Raw genomic sequence first — 20132 nt, forward strand, 5'->3', positions numbered from 1 at the left:
CATACTTTTTCCAAGGTTTTGGTTTGGTTTTTTTTAAATGTATTTCTTACTGATACATCTGTGCAGTTGATATTTATTACACTGAATACTTTTAAATTTTCATTTATTAACTAAGCATTGCATCAACTGCACTCCTATTTTTTTAAAAAACTGATGTTCAAGGTGACCAACAAAATTATTTCTGCCATGCCAAACCATCTAAATATGTTGCTGACTTATCACTGGAAGTAAGATCAGTTCTCTCTTGCATTTCCCAGGCCAATTTGTCTCATTAAGATGACACTAAGTGTCTACCTTCACCTCATGAAACACTCTTCCTTGAGCTTTTGAACTAACAGTGACATCACTAATCATACTAATCACTAAAACCTAAATTTTCACAGAATGACCAGGTTGGAAGAGACCTTTAAGATCATCAAGTCCAACCCATGCCCTAACACCTCAACTAAAGCATGACACCGAGTGCCACAGCCAGTCTTGTTCTGAACACATCCAGGGATGGTGGCTCCACCACCTCCTCAGGCAGCCATTAAGAACTTTATCACTCATCCTGTGAAAAACTTTTTCCTAGCAGGCAACTGAAATTTCCCTTGGTGCAGCTTGAGCCTGTGTCCTCTGGTTCTGTCAGTTGCTGCCTGGTGAAAGAGACCAACCCCCACCTGACTACAACCACCTCTCAGGAAGGTGTAGAGTGATAAGGTCATGTAAATTGTTTTATTTTGTTGATCCTTATTTTCCTGTTCCCAGGAAGATTAGAAATGGGAGTGTTGCCCTACCAGCTGGAGTAATACAAGCCAGGTCGATGTTTGTTTGTGAAGGAGAAGGAACTGATCATTGTTTATGGTGGGCTGCAGTAACGAAAGGGATTTGGAACCCCATGTCCAGAAGTCATTCTCCAGGTCCTAGCATCAGGATCCTGCTTTTCCTGTCTCTCCTAGGGGCAAGAACTCTGGAAGCTCGTGGTAGGCGCAGAGCTGGATGGTGCCCAGCCTCAGAGAGAAAGAAAAGGTGGCAGCTCTGAGAGGGGAGCAGGCTCTGGCACAGGCTGGGCAGGGCAGCTGGCTGCACGTTCTGGTGGCCTGTGCTCCAGGTGACCAGTAGGGAAGATGCTGGAAAGCTGATATCCACTTCTCTGAAAAGAAAGTGAAAGAGCCAGATTGATTTACAACTTCCTTTGCCCTGGGAGGCTGACAGCTTTGTAGACAGTAGTGTGGAGACACTTGTGGTTCCTAGAATGGGCCTGAATGTCATAAGCTATGGAGAAAAGTTGCTGGGACCCCTCCAGCACTACCCTGTATTTCTTATTTGTGGTGACTCAGGATTAAAAAGTGGTGGAGGGTAGGATCCCTTCAGGCCCTCCAGGCAAAAAGTCTAAAATTGGCTCTTTCACGAAGTTTCCCAGGAGATGCAGCCAGAGGTGTGAGTTCATTCTATGGGAGAGGCAGGTGCAGGAAATTACTTTCCAGCAGTTATTGCAACTTTATCTCCTTTCATTATTTGGTTGAGGTTTTTTCCTGTGGGCTGGACCTCAGATCTAGAAACAAGGAAGGTGATCTCTTCTCTGGACACTGCCTTTTCAGTACCTCGCTGATGTGGAGGGTATCTTCTCAGTCTCGTGCAACTTAAAAAACAAAAACCACCAAAAAACCCTACTCTAACAAAATACTTTCTCTCTGTAGCCACGATGCCCATCTGCCCCCCGAGCCAGGGATGCAGTGCAGCTCCAGCGCCCTGGTTCCCTCGGGTAGCCCCGGGCACGCACCGCTGCCCCCGGCCGTGCGGGACCCTCCGGCCCGGAGGAGAAGCCCGAGGCGCTGGTAACGTGGCAGCTCTGAGGCGATCCGTGCTCTGAGGAAAACGGGAGGTCAGCCTGCAAGTTACACGGATTGAGTCATGTAGAGTTAAACTAACCCCTCCCACAGCTATGGACCACTAAAGCGCCCGTTTTCATGAGCACCTCTCACTAAGGCAGCTCGGAGCCGGCAGAGGCTGAGAGAGGAAGGAGGGGGGAGCGCGGGAGGAGGGAGCGAGCACCGGCACTGATGGACGAGCCAAAGGGTAAGGACAGAAGCGAACCGGAGGCAGCTCTCATCCCCGGCGAGGGGCGCGGGGCTCGGCGGGGAGCCCCCCGGGTGGCGGCATCCCGCGGCCGGCGCTCGGGGGAGGCTGTGCATATTCATGAGGAGCTCCTTCGGGATGTGCCAGTCAGGCGGGAGCTGCGGCTGCGGCATCCCCGAGCGGCGCGTCCCTCCCTCCGCGCCCGCGGAGCGCTGCCGGCGGTGGGCGAGGGCTCCGCGGCGGGGGCTCGCCGGGGTGGGCGCAGCCTTGCCGCAGTCCGCCCCCGGCTGACATCATCTTCCAGCCCCTGGACTCCTGGTCGCTCCTGGAGGGACAATGCCAGGGAGTTGTGCCTGGGAGCCCGGGCGGGGGCCGCGGCTGCTGGGGGGAGCCGGCGGTGGCCGCGGGCCGGCGGTTCCCGGGCGGTCCCCGGGCGGGGCGGGCGGGAGCGGGGGCTCCGCGCCGGCGGCTCCCGGAGTTTGTCCGCGGCAGTGCGGGGGATCCCCTCCCGCGGCGGGCAGCAGCCCCGGCCGGTCCCGGCTGCCGCCGGCGCTGTCCCCGGGCCGGCGCCGCGCTCCAAGGGCGACGGGGGCGGGGAGGGCAGAGCACAAACTCGGTGAAGTGTTGGCTGTCAGGAGACCTCGGTGAGGAGCCGAACAATGGCTCGGGGGCTGGAAGCAGTGCTGGGTGCGAGGGGCTCTCGGTGCATGGGCTCGGAAGAGGAGGATTCCCCACCCGGCAGCCTGGCAGCCCTCTGGCCTTGAGTGCGGTCCTGAGGAGCGGGGCAGGAACCGGCAATAGCTGCAGATGCTTATTGCACCGTGATTTTTCTACAAGATACATGTCTTGTACTTGGCTTTGCCTTTTATAATCAGCTGACAGGGTGCACGTAGCAGCACTAGTCACAACGTTTGGCAGAAACATTTCCTAGTTTAGTATCAGCTTTTTTCTATCTGGGTGCCTTACCCTCTGTTTACAGCGCCTTCTTCTGCAACACGGTCCGTCTTTCCGCGCTGCTGACAGCACTGCGCTCCGTGCGGGGCTTTCAAACACAAAGCAGGAACTCGGACAAATTCACAAGAGGCAGTAAACAGGAAAACTATTTGGGCAGATAGTTTCTTGTTCAGTACCAGGTGGAAGTCTCTCATTTATCATTGTTATGACAACGGGGAAACAAAATGTGATTTCTTTTTTCCCCCTAGAATAAATAAAATGTTAAACTGGACCTTTCCAACGTTTTATCTTCATAGAATGTGATAAATGGCATTTGAGGGGAAGGATCATTTTCTCAGTCTGACAAGCATCAAAATTTAAAGCAAAGACTGGCAGAAGGAGAAGGTTAGCTCATTAGTTTAGGCAGTCATGAGTGAAGCTGGAAATATTTGGAGATAATTTGCCTCTGTTGAGGAGGGAGATAAGAATAGCTTTGAAACGAGTCTTCCAAAAGTTTCATTCCAAAAATGAAATACAATGCTTGAACAGAGATGTCTTTTCTAGTGGATGAGGAATCACAGGGAAGAAACTTGGATAATGAGAACTGATTTAGGAAAAACGACCACGTAAGCCTTCTTTTACAAAGTGGAATTTTAAAGAGACAGAAGGAAACTAAAGGAAACCGAGAGTGCTCAAGCCAATTGCAGATGAGGCAATGATGGTTCTGTAACAGGCTGACCTGCAGAGCATGCAAGTATTGCAAGACCCCATAGAAAATTAGTGCAATAAATAGCAAGGAATTGCATTTCATCTGTGTGGGAAAAGAAAACACCACACTGTTTCTGAGATTGCCTCTCGCAGTATCTTTTCCAGCAGTCAATGGGCTCAACATGGGGCAGTCTGGTACAGGTGGTATTCATCAAGTAGTAGGAAGGCTCCACCTTGAAATGAGGCACAAATGCACACCAAGGGCATGTCCTTTTATGAGAAAGGAATTATTAAGAAGTGTTTCAGTAAGACACCTGTTTCCTGTGACCTATGTCCACAGGGACTGTGATAAGTGCCTTTGGAACACTGTTCTTCAGTTTTAGGAAGCTTGTTTTTAAACACTGACACCGTCAGCTCTGCTTTGAAATTGGCTAAAATGGCAAAAAAAAAATTCTGTTTGGGATGTTACATAGCAACAGGTTATATCATTGATCACTGAATACTTTCTTGGGCAGAAAGCATGACAACCTTAAAAATACATGTTACTGGAAGATGCATGGGTGTGCTTCAGTCTGGCAAGAGCATGACACTGATCTCATGTAGACAGCAGTGAAAAGAAATAAACATTATTAAATTTATCTACTTTAACATAAAAGGCACTCATGTAGTAATTGATTTGGAGGTCTCTATATACACAGAGATTAATTAATTGCTGTCTGATGACTGCTCTCTATAGATCATTCCAGCATGGAACAGTAATAAAGCAAAATCTGACAGGGAAAAAAAAAAGTAAAGGAATGTGAATGGAAAAATCACAAGTTTAAAGAAGACATATTGAGCAGCACATCAAAACCAAGAATGAAGATGACTTTGATTTGTTCATTCAAGCAGTGAAGTTAAAACAAGTAAATTAAAGGAAAAACAAGTAAATTAAAAGGAAATGGAGAAAGAGGAAGTGGAGAACATCTGATGGAAAACATAGACTCTGAATTGGGGAAGATTATTTAGAGAAAGTAAAGATGTCAGGGGAAAATCTAAATTTATTAGGGCCAGGCACAATTCAAAGAAGGCATTTAGTATGCCTTAGGAACAAAATAATGTGTGTAGATCAATTGCAAGATCTTTATGGAGGTGGACAGGGCAAGATTTTAATGACAATGCAGGACAAAACCAGAAAAGTGTTGGCTAAATACTTTTCCAAAATTGGGGGAGGAGGGGAGGCAATGAATTCTGATATAAAGGAATATTTCATGGATGGTCATGGAAGTAGTTTGTTTTGTAGATTAATGTTTTGGGGTCAATAAAGTTTAGCAATAACTTGAAATGAAATGTGCCTAATACTTACTGAGAAGATCTATTAGCAATAATGTTAATTTTCAGCAAGCTGGAGCACTATGGATATCTCTGACAGTGGGAATGCTATTGTTCACCCAATATCCCAGCTGTATGATGGTGGGTATTCTGGAGAGCTACTGCCAATATAGCCTGACATTAGTCTTATATAAACTACTGGATAGATCTCCTCAGTAACCTAGTTTTAATGGCTAGTTTGATTATATTCTTTTGGCTTTGTAGAGAATATCAAAGTAACTTTCAGAATAATATTGTAGAAATGGGTAACATTGTCAAAATGGATAATAGAATGAATGCATCGAAAAGGAAGTTACTCATCCCAGACAGAAGCAAACTTATGAGCTCATGTGGCCCCCTCAAGTGAGCAGATTGGTCTGCATCCTAGGATGGAGATAGTCCCACTTACAAGAGTCTGTAGCAAGAACTTCAAGGAATACGTTTCTTTTGCGTTTGGAACTTGGCTAGAGAATGCACTTAAAAGAAGGAGTGGTGGGAAGTATTTCAAGTACTGGTAGATCTTTTAATCTGTCTTTACTTTCTTGAAGGCTCTTTTGTTTACACAGTAAGTCAGCTGACTTAAAAAATAGCTGTCACACAAGCCTGGTGTGATTCCCATTCGGAAAAAAAAACAGGCTGCATTTTGTCTTGTGCATGTGAACACTCATTGAAGTTCTAGGGAAAAATATAAGTATTCTTAAAAGCTGAGTGGCTGTTGAATAAATCTGGGCTGTAAGTTAAGGGACTTCCAAAGCCTGACTCTCTGGATAGTTAAGAACCACCACACAAAAGGGGAACTGGAAGAACTGAATTCCCTGGCTGGTATTTCACAGCCATGGTCTGGATTATAAGTGTAGGACTGGGAAGGCACTGGTCCTTTATTTTCCAACTAATTATTTGCACTTGTTTTATTTTCCAGAGGAAAAAAAATGTGGTTGAAAAGATTAAATATGAATACCTTCCATGTTTAAACTTCTTCACAATAGATACACTTCCAATGTTGTTCTGATTGCAAAAGTCTCCCTATGACTCTCTAGCAAAGAATGAACTAATGGATTAAGACCTGGGTAACAATAGACCTCAAAAATAGTTATCAAAGGAAATAATCATGAAACAGCTGTGTTTTCAGAGGTATTCTGCAAGAGGACTGATGGCATTAGACATTTCCAATAATTATCTAAAAAGCATAAATTCACTGCTGATTTGCAGATGGAGTTTGTCAATGCTAGGAGGACCAGTACAAATACCAATTAAGTCAGAGGAAAAAGTCTAAAGAAGCCAAGAGTGGTTGGAAAGATAAAGAGCAAATAAAAGGCTTTAAGCCAAGCCTGTAAAAGCACAGCTAATGTGACTTTGTGAGGAAAATTGGACATTCAAACATTGAATAGACCAGAAGGATTTCCAGACAATGTTGTTCAGAAAAAAAATGTGTAGAGGTGTGTGCATGTGCGTGTATGTCTATAAATATATATGTGTTTGGGACAGCCATAACTCAGAGGTTTTGGGTTTTCTTTGCTACCATGGAGGAAGAAGGTTGTCCTCTAGTCAACCTTATTGTGACCACTGCAATCTGTTTGCGCCTTGACTTGTAATTACCAGAAACATACAGAATATCCTTGAGGAATTTCTAGAGGAGAAAGAATAAATTTAAGAGGCTGAACACCTGAAAAGCAAAGTGTTACAGAAGCTATAATAATTTATAATCTTAGTGGTTTTACCTGAGTTGCAAAACTGGCATCGTGTATAAAAGTATCATGCTTAGTTACATTCCTTCTTTTCCGAAGACATCTTTCCACCTGTGGGTTTGAGAGCAGCTAGGAAATGAAGCTTTTGGGTAAATACCCTCTGGGTAGGTATTTTATACCTTCTTACTAGCCCAATGCCCAATAACTGTGTTCCACAGAGCTGAATGTGTGTGGAAGTATGTTGAGACAGAAGCTAAGTTCTCAGCTTAGAAATCATCTGTTCAAGGTGGTTAAGACTTGGTTAGAGACAGAAGTGTTTGGGCTCAACTTTGGGATGAAGTAGGTGATACTGAAATTACTTTGGAGGGCCACCTCCTAAGGGATTAGTATTGCTTGAGACTGATCAAATTTAAATTGTAAAATTTTGGATCATGTTCACAAGACAAGCACCCCAGTTGGTTTTTTGTAAGCCAAGTTAGATGGGGATTACTTATAAAACTCTATATTATTTTGTCATCTAGGTGTGAGAATTGGCTTTAAGTTTCAACTCATTGGAAACCTCCCTCTGAGCAGAACTGAAGGTTTGTGGCAGGCATTTCCGTCAGAGTCTCTTAGTCACAGAGCTGTTGCCAGAATGCTCACAATGGAGAACAGCAGAGCCGAAGGGTGCACTTCTACTTTTTATCATTTCATATAAATCTTGCTGCTGAAAGAGAAAAGGCACCTGTCCTTGTCTCTAGCCTTGTTCTTTTTATTCTGTGATAACTTTCAGTTTGTCCAACTTGAAAGTCAACACCGGCCCAAAGTGAGAGAACAGAAGGAGGGTAAGGGTAAAAGTCACTTTCATGAAAGTTATTGGGAGGTGCAGGAGGAAAATCTTCACTGCAACACAAGGAGAGACACGAAACAAGCTCTGTACTCTGAAACATTGCATTAACAGTACAAATTAAGAAAAGGGGGAAAGTGTGAGAGACCAGATGGAAGAGAACAGAGTCGGCTAAGTGCACACTGAACAAATTCATCTGCTCACATCATCTCATGCATTCGCTGCCCCCAAATGTGGAAAATGCTGCAAAGATCTGTTTCCTAGGCTGCTTTTTGTCCTTGTCCCTCTGTCCCTAGTGCTGCACTGGCTGTTCACACTCAAGGGTGATGCAGTGTAATGGTCAGCGCTGTCACTGTCCTGTGGGTGCTTAGCCACCACCAGCAATGCCACCACTCTGCCTGTTGTGGTTCTTGTCTGAAACCTTTGGGGCCCATATTTGTCCATTCCAGCTTGGGAAGAGCTTTCAGTGAGGATCTGCAGAGCCACTTCACTGTCTTCCTTTACATTGCCTTTCAAATTCCCCTTGTGCTATCAACACAGGGATTAAGTTTCTAGTATGAGAAGCCACACACCCATCAGTTTGACCTGTGCTGTCCTATGCTCCCTTGTGACCTTCACCCAGCTGAATACTACATCTCTTCTGAATAAAAAAGTACCCCTTACAGAGTAACTGACTGATTTACAAGCTGGAACTTGTACCTTTAAGCAAACGTTTTCATGTTGCTTAAGTAGAAGTTAAAGGATCTTTGTTTGATTTGTATTCTCCCCTTTGATTTGTATTCTCCTCCTGAGAATCTTGGCCCTGATCACAAATCATGGTGAGTGCCAGGGCGTTCTTGATGGAGAGGATGTAAAGAAAAAGGACCTATTTTTACAAAGGAATGAGATTTAGTTTGGTTTTTTTTAACTGTCTGCAACCTCTCAGCCAAAGCTCAAACCATCCCTGGCCTTTGAGCTCTGTGTGCTGACTGGAAAAGGTGAGTCAGCAGCTCAGGACTCAGAAACCACTTCAGCCTCTCAGCTGGTTCACAGCACTGTCACAATCTGCTTGTAGGGCTCCCGAGACAGAGGAGACACAGCAGGGGCTGCTTCAGCTGCTGCTTCAGCTGCTGCTTCAGCTGCTGTGGTTTCTAACGTTCACCAGAAGTTCTGCTGCAGCTGGGTCAGGGGAGGCAGCAGCATCTCCACCTTCCTCCCTGGGCTTAGCAAGAAGGCATAGACTCCTCCAAAAGCGAGGGATGGAGGGAATTTGGAGTCCCTTCAGTACAGCTGATGGATGGAAACATCCAGAGTGCATGGCAGGGCCCAGGGAGCTGGCATGCAGGGGGAGGAAAGGTGGAGCTGCTTTGTGGAGGGTGGGTTTGGTGGTGGGGACAGGTAACAGAATGGGATTTGTTCCTCTGCTGAGAACTGTCCCTCCCTGCTGTTTGCCAGAATGGGAGTGGGCAGCTCCTGCCAGGGAGAACATCTGCTCTTTGCCACAATCAGCCAGCCCCTAGCTGCTGGCTCCAGATTCTTTTGGGATATGTACTGGAAATCTGCAATTTTGTCTTGAATTGAATGTGCCAAATAAGTTGATCTAAAGCTTCTATATATTTAGTCTCACTTCACTGAAATAATGTAGGAAGCTTACTGTTTGTCAGCTTTGTTTGAGACTGCGGTAAACATGAACACAGTGGAAGCCAAAAAGAACTTTATTCTGGTAAATCTAGTCGTCAGGCTCTTGTTTACAATACTTAGAAATACTGCTGTGACCAAAAGCATGAAAGCCATACAGAAAAGAAGAAAAGAATGCTCCAGCACTGTTCTTTAGAATTTATTCTGTCATTAACTAAAGAGAATTAGGACCGTATTTGAAAGGTGGAACTATGGCATAAGACAAAGGTAGGATAGTCCCTTTTTGTGGCAGAGCAAACAGAGCAGTTAAGCAAACTGTGAAACTAAACCCCTGCACTTCATCTTAAAAATAGTGGTTTACAATAGAACCTGGCCCCATGCTATGCACTCCTTGTTAAAGACAGTAATTTCACTGTTGCTTTTTAGGTTACAAAGCGTGTCTCAGCTACAGAGACCAGTAATTTCTCTACCAATTTAAGAATCTTCAGTCCTGTGGCCACTTGGCACCTAAGAATGTTAACTGGATCCCATAGGCCTTGCTGGGAATAGATGTCCTTCTGTAAACAGGGATTTGGAGAACTTCTTTTGCCTCTCTGTTTCTCAGGAGATTGTAACAATAAATTTACACATCTCAGGAATTTTTGGTGTGCTGTAGCAGTTAGTCTTTAGTTTATTGGCATCTTTATAATGTAGTAATGAATTCTTTTAACTCTGCTGGTTTCTCCTTCCTCCATCCCTGAAGTCTGCAGGAAGGAGGCACAGGGAATGCCTTCATTCCTCCACGGGACTCTGATGCCTTTGTTACCCTTTTCCAGCTTGTTTCTTCTAACCTAAATGACATTTTCAATTTCTATTCCCTGTTTTTAAAGTTGTAGCAGAACTGCAGAGAAATTGTAGCATGAGTCATGTGCGTACTTTACTGGACCATTAATCTCCAAATTGCTGTTAGTCTGGCAGAACATCAGAGAATATATCAAAATGATGGAAGATGAATTTAAGAGTAGCTGTAACCAAAGTGTGCTGCTCTTTCCCTGGACCTTGGGAATTCTGCCTCTTTGCAGGAGAGAGTGTGCTGCAAGCCCTGGTCCATGGCAGCTACCCAGACAACTGGGTGAGGTGGTCCACAGGGCAGAGCACTGGGATGTCTGCTGCTCTCTTATGCTTCTTCAGCAACCAAGGGAATAAGGCTAATGGTGCTGACTTCTGTAAACTCCTTGGCAATGCATGAGTGAAAAGCACTGTGTCAAATTTAAGTGTTAGGAGTTGTTATTAAGGAAAGGCTGACAAAACTGTGATGGGGCCTCCAAAGTGATGGGGCCTCCAGCATTACCTGCTTTGCATTAGTTTCCTGTGTGATGTGGGCAGACAGCACTGCTGAGAGCTGGAGTCAGCTGTGAAAGCCACAGAGCCAAGGGGAGCCTGGCAATATTGGGAAAGTAGTGAGAGAGTCCTGGCCTTGCTTGGTGTCTATGTGCTGGGAGAAGGCTGGACTCATAAGAATGTGACATGGGAAAATGTGAGTGCAAAAAACCTCCTTGTGGGTGCTGGGGTTCTGCTCTGGGATAACTGCAGCTGTCCTGTCTCACAGGAGCTTTATGGGAGAAGCTGAGGTTAATGCCAGCCTTGCCCTGCAAGCCTGGGTGTAGGAACAGTACCAGGTCTTGGCTACACTGGTGGCAATGGTCTCACCCTGTATTGTCACAGGCAGCTGCTCAGCAGGTGACAGGCTGAAAAACAGCTCCAGCTCTAACATTGCTGGTGAGATCTTGGTTGAAAACGGTTTTAAATCCTCAGTGGTGAGCCTGGTAGTGACACTCAGGGACAGGCTTCAGTGTTGCTCCGCAGGATTTCAGCATCCTCTGACTTCCCAAAGACTGCCACTGCTGCTGTGCTCGTGGAAGCAGCACGAGCACAGCAGTGCCACAGAGCACACACTGTGCCACAAGCTCTGAGCAGGAGACCTGGCTGCATCTGAGCAGCAGAACTGCATGGTAACCACAGCAGCCCTAAAACCTACTTCCTTTGCTGCTGTCATAACCTAACCAAACCATGGAGACCCTGTCCCAGCTGCAATGATGGCCTGTGAAAATACACCGTGCCTAAGGTAGGCATGCAGCTGGAGGTGCAGGAATACTCCAGCTGGCCTGGAGGAAATGTGAATGGAATATGTGTGTGTGAGAGAGAAGAAGCAACAGATCAAGGAGTAACAGAATGGTCTGTATTGATAACCAAGGACGTAACTGACTGCACTAAAACTGGGTGAGTGCTGAAAAATGTCTTTGCAACAAGTCTGGCTGCCTGTGCCCTGATAAGCCTCACATGGATGGCGTGTCAGGAAAAGGCTTGGGTGCTGATAAAGTGCAGACTAGTCCTTGGGGAACAAAACTGCTCAAATAACAGAGGGATCACAGTAAACTCACAGCACATCCCCTGTGCAAGTTGTCCTCCTCTCAGGGCAAGCAGATAGACAGTGGGAGCTAAGGTACCGAAAATGAGGGGGGAAAAAAGGCACTGAGCAGCCACCTGTTCTAGATAAAAGGGCTTTCCAGGAAAAAGGATCAGCCTGTGGTAACCATTAACTCCTGAAGATGGCAAAAGACCTGCTCAAGAATTTGTAGCTTGTCACTGAAGAGGAACCCAAGAGGTGCAGTGAGGATTTGGCACTTGGCTCCTTGAGTCTCATCTCACAGAGGATCCCACTGGAGCACCTCAGCGAGCTTGGTGCCTGTGAGTACAGGGGGAGTGAGGAAGAGTGAGTGTGAAAATGGGACCAGAACAATTTTTCAAAACGAACATCTTCTTCCTGTTTCGTTAGGTCATGTACTGTTGCTGCATTAATTTGCTGTATCATAGCTACATTAAAAACTTCTCCATTCTTAAACAAAGCTTTCACATCTTTTTTCATTTATAACTGCTAAGACCATCAGAGTTTAAGAAGCTTTTGTTTTGGTGTGATCAGTGTAGCAAAAATATAATCAGGCCTAAGTTGAGCTATAAGAGGCTCTAAGGGCTGAAAAATACTGGATAAAAATATCAGACAAAACAGGAGGGCAAGGAAAATTCTCAGATGCTTTCAGTGATAGCAAGTGCAAAACTGAAACTTCTCCCAAGCACTTTGACTTCACTGTTCCCACCCAAAGCAAGTTGACTTCCCACATGCCTGCGTAAAAGATAAGCAGGTCATGGCCCAGGAAGAGACCTACTGCTGAGAGTCCTCTGAATAAGACTGCTGTGGGAGCCCAGCCAGTTCATAAATGGATTTAAGGCTAGGGTTCCCACATTTTCTCTGAGGAGACAGTTCCAAAGAGTTACTGTACAGCTCCTCTTTCTCCTTCAGCTGCTAGCTTTCATTTCTATCCTTCACATCTCTTTAAGTGAGCCCCATCTCTTTGGGATCAAATCCTGCTTTCAATTAGTGTTGTTTGCCTTATGAGCATCTGAAGTTTGAGTTATTTTTCTCTTGTTTGTCTTTTTCTGAGTTTAATTGTTTCCTGTATTAAGATGGTGGTTTCCATAGATACCTTGGACATCATTTATCACTCCTTCCTGGACATACAGTTCCTCCCAATGATTTACACAACAATTTGCCATATCTGCTTGAGACCTTGGTTTCTTCATCCATATCACTGCTATACTGAGCATTTTAACACGTCATCTTAATAGCATTTTAACATGTCATCTTAATAAGCTACCTTGTTCTCTTTACACAACTTTCAATCCACATGATGGAACTCTTGTCCAGCTACTTTTAAATTCAAACATGGTACATTGCGTGTCTATTTTAGGATTTTGCACTGATAATTGTTGGAAACTTTAGCTCAGCTTTTCTCTGCTATGGGTAACTGTTAAACAGAACAGTGTTTTGTTATTTTTGTTCCCCTCCCCCCGCCCCCTTGAGAAATGTTATCAAAGAACAAAGTCTGGCAAAGTATTCAGGGTTGGTATGCTCCTAAATGAGAGCTGAGATAGCAATGACGTTGTTCTTTCAGACAGCTCTAGCGTGAGTTTTGTCCCCTTATCCTGTCTCCACCTTGTCCAGGAGGAAAGCATTTGTCCTGAATTGCAGAGGTAGATGCTAATGTGAGTCACTACTTGGTATTTAGTGGTGAGAAATTAGAGCGCTATCAGCCGCCCCAAATCCTAACAGAAACAAAGAAAAATCTGGACATGGTGTAAGTTAGTGCTCTCTTGGGTGTATTTTGCTCTTATCAGGCTATTCAATGCACAAGTGGGGCTGTTCTGCTGATTCAGCATCACAAGAAATGATGCCAGGGCAGCTCCAGGCCACACTTAAGGAATTACAAAGGAGACCATTAGAGTCACAAGTTTTCTCTTTAGCTGATTTATAAATGGATTTGTTTTCTTTCTTGCTCATTTGTCCTAGAGCTGTTAATAAATAACCTTTTCAATGTCCCTGCTCCTGCAGGAGATGTGAGAAAAATGTGTGCTCATGTGAACTTGCGGCAAGCTCTGCAGCTGGGCTGGAGATCCTGTGGCTGGAAGGTTGGCTCTGGCTTGAGCTTGGTACCTCCCATCCCAAGCCAGAGGGAGAATGGTGCTGAAAGAGGCTGGGAAGCACGGTGGGTCCAGGGAAGCAGCAGACCTGTAGCTCCTTTTTGCATGGGCCAGGGTTTCTGGACAGAAGGGTGGGCTGCTGTGACTGTCCCCTGTACCTGTGCTGCCTTATCCAGAATAGCTCATGTTTGTATTTTGAAATATTTGAGGCAAGAATAGTGGGGAGAAGGAAGATTAATGGAGATACACAAATTGAAGGCCAAACTATGGCTTGATTATAAATGGGTTTCTTTCCCTGAGCCTCATTCTTCTTTCAGGATTCACTGCACATCCCAGTAATAAGTAATTTGAACTTTAGAGATTCATAGCACCCTGTGCCAGCCCATTCATCCAGCAAAACTCCTTTGCTGTTTTGTTACATGTCAGCATGAGGCTCCAGCCTTTTCAAAGTGCTCCTCTGACCACGAAACTTTGGATTCATATTTACCTTATTACCTTTGTAGCTTCCAAGAAGTATTTCTTCTCTTACGCTCAGGAACTTTGTCAAGGTCTGTGCCCCGCAATAGCCTCTGATCCCATGTTCCTTACCATTGGTTGTCACTAAAAATACCACAGGGTAATTTGTTTCCTGCTATTTGAAATGGAAATTGTAGCAGCATGAGGAACAGAGAATTATATTCATGATATTCATGCCAAATATCATGAGCTGAATTCTCCTCATGGTTTGTGGGAATCCTAGTTATTAAAGCTGACCTCTGAGAAATCAGTATATTTTTCCACAAGGCCTAGACAGTGGATGTGCTCCTCAGCAAGAAAAAGAAACTATTCCAGCTGTCTCTTGTCCTGTGCTCTGCAATGAGGAATGGAGACTCCAGTGCTGACAGCTGAAGGTAAAGGGGTGAGTTGGGAAGTGTTTAAGCAGAGTGCTGTCTTTTTTTATGCATGCAGCCCTAACCCTGGCCTGCTGAAAGGAGGGAGCAGGGCTGCTGCCCTGCCTGAGTAGCAAAGGGTCTTTGCTTCTTCTGCTGGGGATTAGTTGCAAAGGGAAGGTGCCTACAGTATTCTCTGCTACAAATGGATGCTATGCATGTTAAGGGAGGAAAAACTCACTGGATACCTTATAGGACTGAGAAATGCTGTTCTTAGACAGCAAACAGATGTGCTGGAAATCACAATACCAAGGGGTGGCACAACCTGGGTGTAGGCAAAATCCCAGGCAGTTAGGCACTGCAGCATGTGGGACTGCTGTGGAATGGGCATCACCCCAGGGGCCTTGCCAGTGGCTCTGCTGATGCTGCACCAGCTTGGAATAGTGTTTGTGTGTCTGTGATCAGTCTCCAATGGTTTTGGTCCTGAGTGGGAAGTGAAACTTCAGGAGAAATGCTGGTTGCTTTTGTGTGCAGAAATCGTCGGGCAGCACAGGCAGCAGCTCTGCTGGCTGACATGTGGCACTTTGGGCAGATGTGCTGCTTGTTTTGGAAAGCAGGGAAGTGAGCCCCTGAAGGCAGTAATGTTATTCAACACACAAGGTGATCCCAGGAGTCTACAGTTCAGAGAAAAACATCCTTGAGGTGTGGTGAGAGGCTTGGTGGCCTCAGCCCCTTCAGGGCAGGGCAGGCTGTCAGTGCAGAGGGCTCACAGGAAAAGTGGGGACTGCTGGGGTTGGATTTGCCACCACTGGGAGTCAAAAGGTGCTGGGTGCAGGGCAAGCTGTGGGTGAAGGGGCATTTGGATCTCTTTCCTCTGTGGTCATTCCCAATCAGAACCTCCTGTGGGGCGTTGCAGTGTTTACAAAGCTCAGGACTTTTTGTTCTCCAGGAAGTTTCTGAACTTGCTGGCCCAACGTGGGTGTTGAAGGGGGGAGTGGTTGCTCTGGAGGCTGTTTCCTCTCTTTTTTTCATAATAACTTGTACATCCCCCTCATGTGTGGGTGGTTGATGGGACACAGGAAAGGGTGGGCCTTTGGTGATGTGACTCACACATCACCCATCTTCCAGTGTAAGCAGTGGTCCTGCTGCCTTCAGCAGCAACCATAATTAAATATTTGTACACGATAGCTGCTTGGGGCTGAACTGGGAGCTAAGAGACCAAAGCAACTGAAGATCAGTGCCTGTCACCAGCCAGGATGCTGGGGACAGAGAGAGGCATGGTTTTCTATGCAGGGACAAGAAAAGCTGATATGATGGTGGATTTTAGTGAAAGAAAAGGCAATTTCTCAGAACTAAGGGTGGCCATCTCACAATTTGCAATACATTACTTCTAGCTCAAGAGAAATATGTGTTGACCCCAGTCACAAGAGAAAAAGAGGAATTTCTATGACAGTTTCAAATTATTATAAAAGTAATGCACACTTCTTCTGTGTCAATAATGTCTAGTAGCTCTTAAAAGAAGTAACATCACAAAATAAAAAATACTTGAGCTGAATCAGACGAGTATTTAAAATGTAGAATGCAAATAAGAAGCAGCCCATTCTCTTCTTATTTTGTTCCACAAAAGCCATAATCCAACCACTGAAAGCTATGTTAATTTGAAAATAATGAAATCTATTAAAGATGCATATTCAGAGGCAAAAAAAGGATTATTAAATTAGTGCAAATTTAAAGTTGGAAAGTGTAAAAGATGGTCAAAAGAAGCATAAGGAAAAAATCATGGCCAGGGAGTTAAAAGAAAGGAGAATGTAAGATCTTGAGCCCAAGTGGAAGCCTGGCAGCACCATTGGCCACTGCAAGTCTGTGTATTCAAACTATCAACAATGACAAAGCTGAAAGGTGTCAGTGCTTGGTGCATCCTTTTTTTTTTCCCAAAAAGACAAACAAATGCCTTCACATCAAGTGACAGTCAAGCATATTCAAGCAATAATTTAGCTGGTAAGCCAGGGAGGAGGGAAAGCCCCCTTGAGCTCATTGGATATTTTCTGATGAAACTTCAAGCTTTGTGGATAATGGCAATAAATCTTCTCCAGTTAAAATATAGTTTTGATGGCTAGTAGGAAATTAATGCCAGAGGTTTCCTGACAGGAAACTGATGTAACTGATAACAGTTTTCTCTTCTGATTTGAAAAACATCTTTGATGTGAGAATTGTAAAGAAATGAGTATGAGTACAAGTAGGATACAGGCTTAAAAGTCCAATAACCATCATATAACTGTGAAAAAAAACCTATCTAAAGGTATTGTGTCAGCAGTATCCTGACACTTGCTGGTTGTATTTACGAGTATTGAGTATATGGGTCTGACTGCTGTGATGCAAGCCAGAAAAATATCTTCCTACAGAGAGATTATTTAATGAGCAGGGCAGAGAGATTATTTAATGGGCATTGGAAAGACTTGGTGGAGGCAGTGTACAACACCAGGGAGATGGGCTGTGAGGCCAAGGTGGGAGGGCTGTGAGTGCCTTGCAGAGAGCTAGGGAGGCTGAGCACCATCCCAGCCCTGCACTGTGGGAAGGTCTCTTTGTGCATGGTTAATTGGGCACTTGGTGTGGCAGTCTGGACCACTGGGGCTCGTGGCCAGAACCCCTGGACATCACCTCTCCAGCAGAAACTGCACTGCAGGGCCAGGGGGCTGCACAAAGCCCCTCTGTGCTGCAGGCAGCTGTGGAGGGGAGAGAAGTGTGTGCTGCCTGCTCCTTTGTATCCATCTCCTGCTCTTATTGCTCAGCTTTTGCTGCCTCCAGCACCCAGCAGCTCTCCAGGATTTCCACGTGCCTTTCTTTTTTCCAGGGAAAGAGGGCTCATTCAATGTGTCTTGTGCAATTTCCCAGGGCTGTATCTCAGCCACAACACTAAAAGCAGCAAAAGGATGAGGAACTCCCACACCAAGCAGTGCTGCACACATGGATAGCACCCAGCAGGGTGGCTGCTGGGGCTGAATGATGTCTGAACAAAACCTGGGGCTTTGTTGGGCAAAGGAGGGAGCACCTTTGTACAACTGCATCTGTATCCCACAGGGAGAGCATATGCACTGCATTGGCTTTGCTGACAGCATAACTTATGAGTGCATTGTCCCCTTTTTGCTGATTCCCCTCCTTCTGAACCAAGGAAACGGAACTGGGAGAAAATCCAGGAGCCACCCTCATCCTGAGGCAGGATTGGCTACACCAGTGCTGGCAGACAGAATTGTCATTTGTCTGAAGACAATTAATGAGCCTTCTTTACTCTTCTTTTTTTGCAAACTTGACAATTCAATTCCTTCAATCTTTCCTCATAGGTCAAACTTTTAGGCTTGTGATCTTCCTTGTTCGCTTCTGGAGTTTCTCCAAGTGGTCTACATCTTTCCTGAAAGGCAGTGTCCAAAATTGGTAATAGAACCTTCACAGGAGGATTTACCAGCTTCAGATGGAGGGAAAGATTACTATAAACTGCTGTAGCTGCAATAACATTTTCTCTGGAAAAGCTACTTAACAGATTGCTCACCACACTGTCCTTAGGTGATGGCTCTTACCTAAATGTCATATTTGCTCTTGTCCTTAAGTGAGTTAGATGTTTCCACCAGGCTCTCGCCTATTTGTCAAATTTATTTTCAGTTCCAGCCCTGTGTGTCAGTGTGCTTTGCTCCCAGCTTGGTGTTGTCTCACATACAGGCACACTCTTTATCTTCCAGCTCACTAATGCACAGGTATGTGTGCACATAGGACAGTTCAAGCTGCCAAGCTGTGTAGCCCAAATTCATAGGACTCCATGGGTTTTGAGACATGTAGGGATGCATGATTTCAGTATCAAATGTCTCTGAGAGACAACATCCAAAAAACCCATTATACTGTTTGGATTATCAGTTTCACTGACACTTCAATGTTTGTACTTCAGCACTTACAAGTATTTCATCTGGAAAAATATAACCCTTCAACTGGAAAAATATAACCCTGTAAATGTGTGTTTATTATTCTACATAGCATTACAAGGAGAGGCAGAGATCACACCAGTATTTAGGCCACAGTCTTTGCCATATGAATAATTAAAACTTGGAGCAGAGTCTCCCACACTGTTCCATGTAATAGTTGTAAAAAGTGATGTAAAAGCCTGATCTGGAGCTTGAATTCTATAAATTTTATAAAGCCCCTTAAACCAAAGCCATTGACTTACTGTATATGTGCTTGTATGTAAATTGTAAGCCAAACCTGAGCCTCTTGACAGCCTAAGAAAAGGCTTTTCCAATATACTGGCCTGAAACAGGTGGTTTACATTACTTTGCAGCAAAGCCTTTCTAGGTAACTTGGATACAAGCATGTTGAAATGAAAAAGGCAGATGAAGAATGAGTAAGTCAGTTGGGGACAGGGAAAATTTCATAAAAGGATTGATAAATGAAGCAATGTTGTTCTTCTGAGTGTTAATGCACTCAGATTTTTGGTTATGGTGAGTGAAGACAGGAGGGCCTTTTGGGTAATGTGTATCAAACCCTGAACCCTGCAAGTTCAGCAACCTCACAGAGTAATCAGTGAGGCAATTTCAGGCAATTCAGCCTGAAAAACTTCATGACAACTGAAATCTCATTTTCACTCATCAGGAGGATGATGTGTGTGTCTCCTCTCCACGCTGAACAGCAGCACTAACTGCTCCCATGCCCTTTCCCTACCATCACTGCCAGCAGAACTCCACAGACATGAACTCCTGCAGTTAGAAAATGTGCACAGTCTGCACCACCAGAGCCCCTCTCTCCTGGGTGGGTTTGCTGAGTTCACATGAGAGGTTCTGGGCTGACTTAGCACAGCCTGTGCTGGTGGATGACCATGTTTCTGAAGTAGTACAAGTCCCCACCTCACTTCATTTAGGCTGGGACTGTATCATCTCCTGTGTTCATTGCCGTGCAAGGCCAGTCTCCTTGCAGCTCTGGTCAGAATGCTCAAGAAAAATATAAGCAAGTAATTCTACATGCAGAGAAGTGATGCTGGACTCTTCAGTTAGACAGAAAAGGCCAGGCAAGACAAAAATCCAGAAAGGATAATTTCTTACAAATTTACTAAGAGAATAAATTCTCTTAGGACTGGGCACTTCAGAAGTTGTGAGATAGAAGTGGAAGACAGGCAGAGAGAATAGACTGACAATAAATAAAGTAAGGCTGAAAATGGGAACATTTCTGACCACAGAGAGGAGTGCTGAGAGGATAAAGGTGATGGTGGGAACTGTCTCTGTCAGTGTGGCACTTGTGCAGTGGAAGAGGGATGGCCTTGCAGTACAACTTCTTGTGATCCCTCCTCTAATAGACTGAGCATGAACATCCAAATGAAAATCAAACATCAGCTTTATCTGTTGTGCGAAGTCAGAGCTTACAAAAACATTTGTATTTATTAGAGATGATGGGTCACAGTGAGAACCAAGCATGGCTTTGGTCTATGTTCAGCATCTTTTCTGCTTGACATTCCTAATGTCACTCCTTAAACAAGCCTTAGTCTCTGCTTATTGCATGTCTAAAAGCAGCTGGTTGCCTGATTCCTTTTAACTTATG

The 20132-nt window shown here is 44.9% G+C and overlaps 1 protein-coding gene across 1 annotated transcript in view; it reads left to right on the forward strand.

The window, feature by feature from the left end:
* Nucleotides 1–1996: 1996 nt before the first annotated feature.
* ENTPD1 (ectonucleoside triphosphate diphosphohydrolase 1) overlaps nucleotides 1997–20132 on the forward strand; it is a 32066-nt gene continuing 13930 nt past the window's right edge. The window contains exon 1 of the mRNA XM_066554876.1: nucleotides 1997–2058. Within this exon, the coding sequence (XP_066410973.1) occupies nucleotides 2043–2058 (16 nt within the window). The 5' untranslated portion in view covers nucleotides 1997–2042. The remainder of the gene's footprint in view (nucleotides 2059–20132) is intronic.

Source organism: Molothrus aeneus, chromosome 8 (genome assembly GCF_037042795.1).
Source record: "Molothrus aeneus isolate 106 chromosome 8, BPBGC_Maene_1.0, whole genome shotgun sequence".
Classification (NCBI taxonomy): domain Eukaryota; kingdom Metazoa; phylum Chordata; class Aves; order Passeriformes; family Icteridae; genus Molothrus; species Molothrus aeneus.